At 46.3% G+C, this 12,041-nt stretch overlaps 1 protein-coding gene across 1 annotated transcript in view; it reads left to right on the top strand.

The window, feature by feature from the left end:
• Positions 1-6,146, top strand: part of LOC144247223 (uncharacterized) — a 36,161-nt gene extending 30,015 nt beyond the window's left edge. Inside the window, exons 60-76 of the mRNA XM_085556464.1 lie at positions 53-229; positions 311-456; positions 544-634; positions 723-1,112; positions 1,268-1,394; positions 1,572-1,690; positions 2,155-2,351; positions 2,718-2,901; positions 2,988-3,153; positions 3,319-3,443; positions 3,592-3,900; positions 4,002-4,205; positions 4,472-4,597; positions 4,692-4,862; positions 4,950-5,054; positions 5,194-5,289; positions 5,860-6,146. Coding sequence (XP_085412590.1) covers positions 53-229; positions 311-456; positions 544-634; positions 723-1,112; positions 1,268-1,394; positions 1,572-1,690; positions 2,155-2,351; positions 2,718-2,901; positions 2,988-3,153; positions 3,319-3,443; positions 3,592-3,900; positions 4,002-4,205; positions 4,472-4,597; positions 4,692-4,862; positions 4,950-5,054; positions 5,194-5,289; positions 5,860-6,015 — 2,889 coding nt within the window. The 3' untranslated portion in view covers positions 6,016-6,146. The remainder of the gene's footprint in view (positions 1-52; positions 230-310; positions 457-543; positions 635-722; positions 1,113-1,267; positions 1,395-1,571; positions 1,691-2,154; positions 2,352-2,717; positions 2,902-2,987; positions 3,154-3,318; positions 3,444-3,591; positions 3,901-4,001; positions 4,206-4,471; positions 4,598-4,691; positions 4,863-4,949; positions 5,055-5,193; positions 5,290-5,859) is intronic.
• Positions 6,147-12,041: the final 5,895 nt, after the last annotated feature.

Raw genomic sequence — 12,041 nt, forward strand, 5'->3', positions numbered from 1 at the left:
AGGACTTCTATAGCTACTTCCTTTATTTACATTTGCTCCCTTCTTCCTAAAGGTGAAAAACCTGACTGAGGAGATGGCAGCCTTGGACGAGACCATTGCCAAGCTGACAAAAGAGAAGAAAGCCCTCCAAGAGGCCCATCAGCAGACCCTGGATGACCTGCAGGTAGAGGAAGACAAAGTCAATACTCTGACCAAAGCCAAGACCAAGCTGGAACAGCAAGTGGATGATGTAAGCACACACAGAGCAGGAACAGGACAGGTATGGAGCCAGACCTGGCTGGCAGAGCCCTGATGGTCTTGTTGTGTTTAGCTGGAAGGGTCCCTGGAGCAAGAGAAGAAACTGCGCATGGACCTGGAGAGAGCTAAGAGGAAGCTGGAAGGAGACCTGAAGCTGGCCCAGGACAGCATCATGGATTTGGAGAATGATAAGCAGCAGCTGGATGAGAAACTGAAGAAGTAAGTGTGGCTCTGGGGCACCTGAGTGCTGGGCTGCAGCACTTGTCTCTTTGCTTTGAGATCTAACATGGTTCACTTGGCCCAAAGGAAAGACTTTGAAATCAGCCAGATCCAAAGCAAGATTGAGGATGAACAAGCCCTGGGCATGCAATTTCAGAAGAAGATCAAGGAGCTGCAGGCAAGTCTCTGTTCCTTCCCCTGCCTTGCTCAGGCTCAGCTCAGGCAGGAGGAGGGCACGGGTGTGAAGGGTCCCTGGTGTTCTGCAGGCCCGTATTGAGGAGCTGGAGGAGGAAATTGAGGCAGAGCGAACCTCTCGTGCTAAAGCAGAGAAGCATCGCGCTGACCTGTCCAGGGAGCTGGAGGAGATCAGCGAGCGCCTGGAAGAAGCTGGAGGGGCCACAGCAGCTCAGATTGAGATGAACAAGAAGCGTGAGGCAGAATTCCAGAAGATGCGCCGTGACCTGGAAGAGGCCACGCTGCAGCACGAAGCCACGGCTTCCGCCCTGCGCAAGAAGCACGCGGACAGCACAGCTGAGCTGGGCGAGCAGATCGACAACCTGCAACGCGTGAAGCAGAAGCTGGAGAAGGAGAAGAGTGAGCTGAAGATGGAGATTGACGACTTGGCCAGCAACATGGAGTCTGTCTCCAAAGCCAAGGTAAGGATTTGCAGGAAAAAATGCTTGCAGGAACAACGTGTGGCACAAAAGCTGCCTCTTTAACACGCATTCCCAGAAACAAATTCCCCACTGTGACCACAATAAGGCAGAGTGCAGACCCTCATCTCTTTTCCTTTCCCATGTTTCCTCTCTAGGCCAACCTGGAGAAGATGTGCCGCACACTGGAAGATCAGCTGAGTGAGCTTAAAACAAAGGAGGAGCAGAATCAGCGTATGATCAACGACCTCAATACGCAAAGAGCTCGTCTGCAGACAGAGTCAGGTGAGACATCCTCATCCCAAAAGTTCAATGGCAGGACCTGCATGGCCTGAGTGAGCCAGAGAGTACAAGGTGGCAGCTGGTATAAGCTCTCCAGGCCGTTCCAGGTTATGTGGCATTACAGGCAGAAGTTGTCATAGGAGGAACTATCAACTTCCTTTTTTCCCTTTCCTTTTCCAGGTGAATATTCCCGCCAGGTGGAGGAGAAAGATGCTCTGATTTCTCAGCTGTCTAGGGGCAAGCAAGGATTTACCCAACAGATTGAGGAACTCAAGAGACATCTAGAGGAAGAAATCAAGGTCTGGAATTACCCTACTGTCCACAGCCAACATTACCTGCAAAAGCCTCTGCGGAATCATGACGGATGTTAGACTGCTTCTGTATTCCTTCCCTAAACACACATAGGACTGGAGGGAGCAGCACTAATGCACAACCCCTCACACTTCCACTAGAGAGGGAAGGAAGCAGGATGCTTTAGGTGCTGGAGGAAGTCATCCACATGAGGTCCTTCCCTGAGATTTTGATAATCCCCTCTAAGGCAGGAATCAGCCAGACATATCAGAAGATATATACAAACAGCAGACTATTATTCCAAGAGTCACTAATGTATCCTGATGTTCCAGAATATGTTAATAAGGGCTTCACCATCTCCAAGGTCTACATTTGCCCAATTAGAGTTTCATTCCAATTTCACTTTCATATTCACACTCAAGAGGCATTTAAAGGCAAGTATTCAAGTTAACCAAACCCAATATCCGCACAGGCCAAGAACGCCCTGGCCCACGCCCTGCAGTCCGCTCGCCACGACTGTGACTTGCTCCGGGAACAATATGAGGAGGAGCAGGAGGCCAAGGGGGAGCTGCAGCGAGCCCTGTCCAAGGCCAATGGTGAAGTGGCCCAGTGGAGAACCAAATACGAGACGGACGCGATTCAGCGCACGGAGGAGCTCGAGGAGGCCAAGTACGTGGGGAAGCAGGATGGCAAATGACTGGAGCAGACCGAAACTGGTCAAGGGAAATTGGAACCTCTGAGAGGGGGTTAAGAAAAGGGTGGGAAAAAGGCAAGAATATAATGTATTTGGAAAAAAAAAGGAGAGAGCAGGAGGAAGAGAAAAAGTGTAGATTGGAAGAGAAAATGTAGGTTGTAGAAGTGCTAAGAGTCACCTGATCCTCCACAGGTGGTAAGACACAGCAAAAGATCAATCCTTATATATCTGTGAAAAGTGCTTGGCTCAAAACTGCCAAAGTGACAAACTGCCCTCTTATGACATTGTAGAACTGATGCCCTTCCAAACGCAAATGTACAATTGTCCTTCTCTCCTCCCAGGAAGAAACTGGCCCAGCGCCTGCAGGATGCAGAGGAACATGTTGAGGCTGTCAATGCCAAATGTGCCTCCCTGGAAAAGACAAAGCAGAGGCTGCAGAATGAAGTGGAAGACCTGATGATTGACGTGGAGAGATCCAATGCTGCTTGTGCTGCTCTGGATAAGAAGCAGAAGAACTTTGACAAGGTCTTTTGGCCTCCAGCACCAGCATTCCTGGCCAGAGCGTGGCCCTGTGATAGCCACAGCCCTACTCACACCCCATTTCTCTTCAGATCCTGGCAGAATGGAAGCAGAAGTATGAGGAAACGCAGGCTGAGCTGGAGGCCTCGCAGAAGGAGTCGCGCTCTCTCAGCACGGAGCTGTTCAAGATGAAGAATGCCTATGAGGAGTCCTTGGACCACCTGGAAACAATGAAGCGGGAGAACAAGAACTTGCAGCGTAAGTCCCTCTGCTCCTCCCTGGCCTTTCTCACTATCAGCCATCACCTCCATTGGCCATGGGTCTGTGCTTGCAGGTCTGCAGAGCTGCCTGTCACCTTGGTGGGACAGGGCCCTTCCCATTCTGCTCAGAGCCTGACCATGCCATTGACCTTTGTTCCCACAGAGGAGATTTCCGACCTCACAGAGCAGATTGCGGAGGGAGGAAAGGCAATTCATGAGCTGGAGAAAGTCAAGAAGCAGGTTGAGCAGGAGAAATCTGAACTGCAAGCCTCCCTGGAGGAAGCTGAGGTACAGACATTGCTAAGGAATGATGTTCCCACCAAGAGTATGGGTTTAGTCATTTGGAGAGAGAATAGGAAAGAAAATTTACTTCTAACATGGACCTGCATAAAAGATTACTTAGAATTTAAGATACTCTTTGTGTTGAATTGTGCAGGCCTCCCTGGAACATGAGGAGGGGAAGATCCTGCGCCTGCAGCTTGAGCTCAACCAAGTGAAGTCTGAGATTGACAGGAAGATAGCAGAGAAAGATGAGGAGATTGACCAGCTGAAGAGAAACCACCTGCGAGTCGTGGACTCCATGCAGAGCACCCTGGATGCTGAGATCAGGAGCAGGAATGAAGCCCTGAGGCTGAAGAAGAAGATGGAGGGTGACCTGAATGAAATGGAGATCCAGCTGAGCCACGCCAACCGCCAGGCTGCAGAGGCACAGAAGAACCTGAGAAACACGCAGGCTGTGCTCAAGGTCTGTTCACCTGAACTACAGAAAGAAAAATGTTATCCCTGACATTTCTGCCACTCAAGCACCCACTGATGCCTTATAATTTCCCTTATCTCTCTTTCCAGGACACTCAGCTGCACTTGGATGATGCTCTCAGGACACAGGATGACCTGAAGGAGCAGGTGGCCATGGTGGAGCGCAGAGCAAACCTGCTGCAGGCTGAAGTTGAGGAGCTCCGGGCAGCCCTGGAGCAGACGGAGCGGTCGAGGAAATTGGCTGAGCAGGAGCTTCTGGATGCCACTGAACGTGCACAGCTCCTCCACACCCAGGTCAGGCTCGGCTGGAAATTATTGCCTTTCAGAAATTATAATTAAAACTTAAATTGTTATTCATCTTTAAGTGATTACTGTGTAAGTATTTGAATAACTGTGCTGGAGAATGTCCCCTCCACCTAGCTCTCAATATCTGGTTTACTGCTCTGGTGCTAAAGAAGTCTCTAGCACTAAAGACTTTGCTAAGCTCTACCTGCATTTTCAGGCCATGATGTGGAGGCGTTTGGTCTGACAGTAGGAATCCTGTCTTTCCTTTTGCACAGAACACCAGCCTGATCAACACCAAGAAGAAGCTGGAAACAGACATTTCCCAGATCCAGAGTGAAATGGAGGATACCATCCAGGAAGCCCGCAATGCTGAGGAAAAGGCCAAGAAGGCCATCACTGATGTGAGTTGGACACTCCTGGCATTGCTGACAATGAATGTACTCTCCCCAAAATATCTCCAGTCCTAAAATGGCTTTGACCTTTTGCTCTGATCAGGCGGCCATGATGGCAGAAGAGCTGAAGAAGGAGCAGGACACCAGTGCCCACCTGGAGAGGATGAAGAAGAACCTGGACCAGACGGTGAAGGACCTGCAGCACCGTCTGGAAGAGGCTGAGCAGCTGGCACTGAAGGGAGGGAAGAAACAACTTCAGAAGCTGGAGGCCAGGGTGTGTAGGGCTGGGGCTGTGCCTGAGTGAGCGTGTCCTTGGAGAGACATTGCCAGGGAAGCTGCAGGGATGGGCTTGTCCTTGCAGGTGCGGGAGCTGGAAGGGGAGGTTGATGCTGAGCAGAAGCGCAGCGCTGAAGCCGTGAAGGGCGTGCGCAAGTACGAGCGGAGGGTGAAGGAACTCACCTACCAGGTAAGGCAGGAACTCTGCTCTCACAGGGCTTTCCCACAGTGAGTCACATCTTGTACACACCGTCCCCAAGGGGAATTGTTAACGTCATGTGATGCAGAACCAAGAACTGACTCTCTTTCCTGTTTGTGAAACACTCTAGTCTGAGGAAGACAGGAAGAATGTCCTCAGGCTGCAGGATCTGGTGGACAAGCTGCAAATGAAAGTGAAATCCTACAAGAGACAAGCTGAGGAGGCTGTGAGTATTGCTTGGAGAAAAGGCAAAGGCCACATTCCATTGGGGCAGGACACACATTGAGTGAGGCTGAATACCAGGAGAGGGGTATGGAAGAAACTCCTGAGACAGAACCATGCTGGGTTGGGACCTTGGGGAGCTCTGGGCACCCTGCAGTCAGGGACATTCATTAAGTGAAGTTCTACAGCCTCATTCATACAGGAGGCCAGAGTAAACAAACCCAGAGGCCACACCCGCTAACTGACAGGTTCCTGAATCTCTGCTAATTATCAGCAGCAGAAGGTTTCATGATCTTCCCAACCCAGTAAGTTGCACTGATAATTGGGCACAAGGTAGTGAGAGGATAGATATAGAAATGATAAATTGAAGGGGTGAAATTGCTCCTCACTTGTGACACAGTCCTGGTGAAGCTTGTCCCAGTAAGGGCAAGCTCCTGAAAAGGGGAGGATGAGGAGCTCTGTGTGAGCAGTGGTGGGAGGGGGATGGAGATTTGCAGCCCCACAAGGCTGACTTGCAGCAGGAATGAAACCTCTGCCCTGTGCTCCTGAGCCCTGATTTCTTCTTCTCTCACAGGAGGAGCTGTCCAATGTCAACCTCTCCAAGTTCCGCAAGATCCAGCACGAGCTGGAGGAAGCCGAGGAGCGGGCTGACATTGCAGAGTCACAGGTCAACAAGCTCCGAGTGAAGAGCCGGGACATTCATGGCAAGAAGATAGAAGAGGAAGAGTGAGGATGTCCTGAGGCATCAAAGTGACCTGAGGGCTGCACAAAATGTGTACCCTCTGTCACTATCTTCCAGATTTGATGTTTGCAACCTTCTCAATATATAGGGAATAAAGAGTAGATTCATTTGCATCCAAATCATGAGTAGTAGTTATGATTTGTTTTTGGTTTTTATGAGTGAGGTCTGTAAAACCATCAGTCTTTGGACGCAGTTTTGCCTTACAAAACCTTTGTGTAGCTTTGTGGTGGTCCAGCTTTTCATCATCTAGTTTCCAAATGATTATCCCTTCTATAATATTTTAGCCAATGAGCAAAACAACTTCATACTCACATAAGTAATCCTGAAAGATGCAGAGTAAAGGAGAAATATTATTTGTGCTGTTGCCTCTGTTGATCAAACTGCTGTTGAGTAAGTCAGAGTGGTGTTGAACAGGAAGAACATATTTTCAATGAAATTATGTTAGTTATTTCAGGCATTAAGGCCAAGGAATTATACATTAAAAATATACATTAGAAGGTTTCCATGACACTCAGCCAACAGCACCATTAAATAATTCACCAAATTCGATACTGTTAAATCACAAAATTGTACAGACAAGGAAACAAAATGCACTGTCATTTGTGAAGAAATGGACTCTGGACTGAGAATCCTCTGTCAGGAGGGAGTTCTGCCACATGTTATGCATAACTGTGTGAAAATACCAGCTCATTTCTCAGCAGTGGTAGCAGAGAAAATTAGAAGAAACAAGGCCAACAAGGAGACCAATTGCACCCAGAGACTTAGGAAGATAAGTTTTCTACGGTAACCTTGTATAGAAGGCAAACTGCATTTCTGTAAGAAGATGGAACATTTATTGGAAATGTGCATCAAATGCCTTCCCTATCTCAGGAGATAGCCATACAGGTTTGAAACCTTCGTGTGGACCTGAAATCTTGGGATATATACATGGAGGTGTATGAAATAGTACCAATAAATCCCATCAGATGGATCAGGTTCAGACTGGAGGCCCAAGGCAGTGTTGGGTACTGGGCAGGAAGGTGAGCCCCCCACCAGCTTTGTGGAAGTCAAGATGAGGGGTAAGCACTGGCAGGGATGGCAAGGAAATTGCCTGTCCTCTCCCCCACAGGTGGAGAGAGCCTTCACAGACCATGGGTGCAATGGGGCAGTGGCCCACTGTCCCACACTTACCTCTGTCCATTGGTGATGTGAAGAAAGCACAGAGATGTGGCAGTGCCCCAGGGTGGGTGCTGCTGCAGGGCACAAAGACATCAGTCGGGCTGTGGCCATGCTTTTTGCCTCACCATTTAGGCTGCTGATATCAGGGCTAAGTTCCATCATATTTGTTCTCAGCTTCAGGCCCCATCAGGCTCCTGTCAGTCTCAGGGAGCTCCCGGGGCAGCAGCTGAGCCGGCCCTCTGCTCCAGGCCCCAGGGCCAGGGGATGGCAGCCTGGAGCCATCCAGGGCACCTGCTCCGGGCCCTGCTCCTCTGCACACCAGCAACGAGGTCTCATTGAAACCTGGGGGCTTCAAACCTGCTGAAACTGCCTGGCCCATCTCATTGAAACCTGGGGGCTTCAAACCTGCTGAAACTGCCTGGCCCATCTCATCGAAACCTGGGGGTTTACAACTGCTGAAACTGCCTGGCCCATCTCATCGAAACCTGGGTGCTTCAAAACTGCCTGGCCCATCTCATTGAAACCTGGGTGCTTCAAACCTGCTGAAACCACCTGGCCGACCTGTTAGGAGCAAATCACAGCAGAGGGGTTAAAATCCACCCAAGTGGGCCAGCCAGTTTCGTGTGTTCCCCACTGAAACACATCAAAGAACAGGTGGGATGGGCCAAAGAACAGCTGGAAATGTTTGGGTCAGCAATGCTGGAAGAAAAGACCTTGAGCTGACTGAAGCAGGCACTGCTCAGGGCACAGGGCTTCATCTGCACTGGGCACTCTGCCCAGAAAGGGAACCACGGAGGTGCTTGGGTGTGTGTGGCTAACAAAAGGACAAGACACAGTGTCAGTGGCCCTGCCACCTCCACTGCACACCCTGGAGCAGCCCAAGGAGAGTGCCTGCTCTCAGGGTTGAATTTACTAGAAAATAAGTGCTTTTCTTCCTTTCTGGTTGACGCTTCCCTCTTTTTGCAAGGTTGAGCCTTATAAAAGAGGGCAAGACTTGCTGGTTCAGTGTTCCTATGCTGCTCTTCTAGGTTTGTTTTCTTATTATAAAGCTAACCTTTGATCTGGTCTTAGCTGGACTGGAAGACATGCAATAACAACTACTGAAGATATTTTGGCAGTGTCTCAGGTACTTAGTGAATGACAAGCATGTTTGGAAAGCTCCACACTCTGCCTGGCTTGTAAGCCACAAATGCTACCATTTCTCATCTGCTTTAAACCCCCTAATGGACCAGTCAGTGTTGACAGGTAGGAAGCTTGTTGGAAAGTACATCAGTCAAAGAAGAAACAAAAAGAATCTTTCAAAATAAATAGGATTCTGGAAGGCAAGGCATCCTACTTTTAAGTTTTGTTGAATAAAATCTGAGTTACTAAGCCAAATTCAGTCATGTTTAGACACCATTCCCAAAGGTATCAGTGCAGATGGAAAAGACATCTAAATAGCATTTGGCTTGTAAAAGATACAAATGTAGTCCAGGAGAGCCCTTTTCTATTTAACATTAAATCAGAGTTACAGAAACAACCCCAGAACAAATGCTTAATTAAATACTCAAGCTCTTTGTCTTGTTCTAGACATTCTAAAACATTTTGTCATACCTCCTCAAAGAGTCAGAAGTGGAAAGCTTGATAATATAATATAACTATAATGCATATTAAAATTCCCATCAGAGGGGTTTGAGGGACCAGGAAGGACAGTGTATATTTATTTTCACTAGAGTATTACTGTTCACTCTCAGATGACTTGTCTTATTAATATAAGCCAAATGGGTCAGTGTCTGCCTATCTGAGGGAATGTCTAGCACGAGAGATTCTATCCATGGAGCTAAATCAACAGGGAAATTGAAGGCCAGTTACCTTCTCTCTGATGCACAGAGTTTAAGGTAGGTGTAAATACTCCTGTTTGAGCTCCTGTGGTGTCCAGCTGCTTCCTGACATCCTCAGCAATCTGGCATACTCTGGAAAGGGCACATTTCTGAATGGCTCAGCCATTTACTGCTCCAAAACAAGGCTAAACTGAAACCAGTTAGGTCCAGCCCAGGAGAAGAGGGAGGTAATATTAGGATTAAATTCCACATTAGAAAAGTGTTCCTGCAGGCTGTCCTCTATAGATGCTCGTTCTCTGAGAGCTCTGACTCCACTGTCACACTGCAGACAGCCCTTTGGCTTTTCTCCATGCACACCTGCTCTTTTACAGGAGATTTTTTTAGAGGTCTGAATGGTTTGTTCCTGCTGAACTTGCCATGATTGTTCCCAACTCTTTCTGTTTTGTCCTTCCCCAGATTTTGTTTATATGACCTTCATAAATCAGCGTTCTGTGCTGCGTAAGAATCTGGTGATGACAGAGAATAATCTTTCCTTGGTAAGTGTGTCATCTTGTGCCCAAAATCTTTTGGTTCCCAGCATCTTCTTGATTGGATGTGTACCTTTTTGGCATGAGAACACATTACATAATTCATGTCTCACTTTTGTGTTCAAGATTGAAATGAAGAAGGATTGTCAGATGATGATAGCTTTGGTACTTTGCCAGCTGCTTTGTTCCATTGGTTATTTTCACAATCCAACCCTGAAACTATTAGTGTGGTTAATTGTGTGACTATAGACATAAATTTGTTAAAAGAAACTTGTTAAAGAAGAACTAAGCTACTGGACAATCTGAAAATGCTCAGCTTTGTTTTGCTTCTTGGGGAATGAAATTACACACTCCTGAAGATCTGCCAAAGTCTAGAGACATTCGTGTGATGCACCTGCTCCTGTCAAAAATGGTGTTGAATTTCTTTTGTGATTTACTAACATGTCATGACTAATGGACTGCTGCTGATCCAGCATGTACTCCTGCTACAGAGCATGAACTGTGTTGTTAACAACCAGTGTTTGCAGGAAGTCCTTCTCCAGTGCACTCTGATGCATATACTTTAAATGTATCAGATTGCATTATTCCTTCTTTCCAAGGTCTTTTTCTGTTCTTCCATTTCCTAACTATTCAATCTAGATGGATAATTTTATTTCTTATCTTTTATGATTATGCAAAAAATAGAAAAATATTTAGGGGTACACTGCTACACTCTATAATGTCACCCTGTGTGTGCAAGGGAACAGGCTGGGAACCTTAGCTGTGGCAGAGAATCTCATGGCCAAATGAGGAACTGTGTACAGGAAAACATGGTAGGGACTTGATATTTTCCTGTGGATTGTTGCTGAGATTTACAATTTCCATTGCCACAAAATGGATAAAGGTTTGTTCCCCATCAATGTGGGACCTTGCACAGGGGTAAGAACTACTGTGCTAGGAAACCAGCCTGTTCATGGTTATTCTTTTAGTGTATTGATCATTACAGAATTATTTTTACCATGCTAGGATCAAAAACAACAACAACAACAAATCATAAAAAGATATTTCTGTTACAATGCTGAAATGATCTGGCCCCGTGGAAGTTTGAAGAACAGTTTAAATACTTACACAGACAGAGAGTGAAGGGCTGTGATTTGAATATGCTGGTCTGCTTCCAGGGCTGGGGTCCCTACCCTGAAATGCAGTGCTATTCTTGAATATCTTGCCAGTCATGATAGCCAGCAATTTATAATTGTAGCTGAAAGAAAAGGGATACAGCTTGTGTGAGCCTGGGATTGGTCATCAAGCACCCTCTCTTGAGGACAGAGTTCTGTAAGGATCTCAGTGGTTGTCTAATAAGGAGTGAGGAGGCTGTCCTTCCTGCAACCTAGAATGCCTTCCCAAGGTGTCAGATTGAGCTTTAACCCCTTCAGATAAAACTCCAGTTTTAATTGTTTATATTAGTCTTTCTGCAGGAAAACCATGAATTGTGCAAGGGTATGCAGTCCCTGACATAAGAGCAAAAGCTAACATGACATTTTGCTTTCCTGAACTCAGCATCTGACAGCTTAAAATTTCTGAAACAGTTTGCTGCACTTTTGTGGTCTCTCACAGGTGATTTGCCTTGATTTTCTTCATGTTTCGACTTTCTTGTTGGAAAAAAAAGTTTAACAGAAAAACAGTGTTGTGTTTCAGTGATCAAAAGAAATGCCCACATTCTTTTAACATCTTCATTAGCATTCTAGATGCTGGAACAGAGTGCACACACAGCAAATATGCTGATGATACAGAACTGGGAAGTGTGGCTGATACACCACATAGCTGTGCTGTTATTCAGAGGGACCTTGACAAGTTAGAGAAACAGCTTAACATAAGTTCAGTACATGAAAATGGACAGTTCCATACCTGGGGAGCAATAGCCCCATGTACCAGCACAGGTTTGGGGATGACTGGCTGGAAAGCACAAAAAGACCTGGTAGACACAAGTGCAGCAGCATCTGAGGCTTTGCATAAGATTATAGAAACAAGTTCAAGCCAGTAAAGGGTTATTGGACACTAGTGATAATAATTTGGTACCTGGATACCAGTCTGGTGTCCACCAGAGGGACTTAAAGTGATTGGAGCCATCCTACAGTCTTTCATAACACTGTAAAAAAAAGGACAGAATGTCAATACTTTAAGTTACATGCTGCTCTTGTGACTTCCCTAAAAAAATGCATTTAAAGTGTAGAAAAATTTGAAGTCTATGTCTATTTGCTGAAGGGCAAATAGACTTTGTAACTAGCCATTGTCCTTTCTCTTTGCTTAGAATTATGTCACAAAAGGTATGGAATGGTTGACATATATTTATTTTAAAACAATCACAGCATGTTTTAAATCAAATGTTTTTATTTCTTTCATAATAAATTATTATCTTACAATGCTTTGCACAAACTAATGATAATGTGGATTTTTTTAATAGAAAAAATCTGAAAATTTTAAAAATTCAAAATACCAATTGGCTTTTCTGTTATAAATGGTACATTTGGGT

The sequence above is a fragment of the Lonchura striata genome, chromosome 18 (assembly GCF_050655825.1).
Source record: "Lonchura striata isolate lonStrDom1 chromosome 18, ASM5065582v1, whole genome shotgun sequence".
Lineage (NCBI taxonomy): Eukaryota > Metazoa > Chordata > Aves > Passeriformes > Estrildidae > Lonchura > Lonchura striata.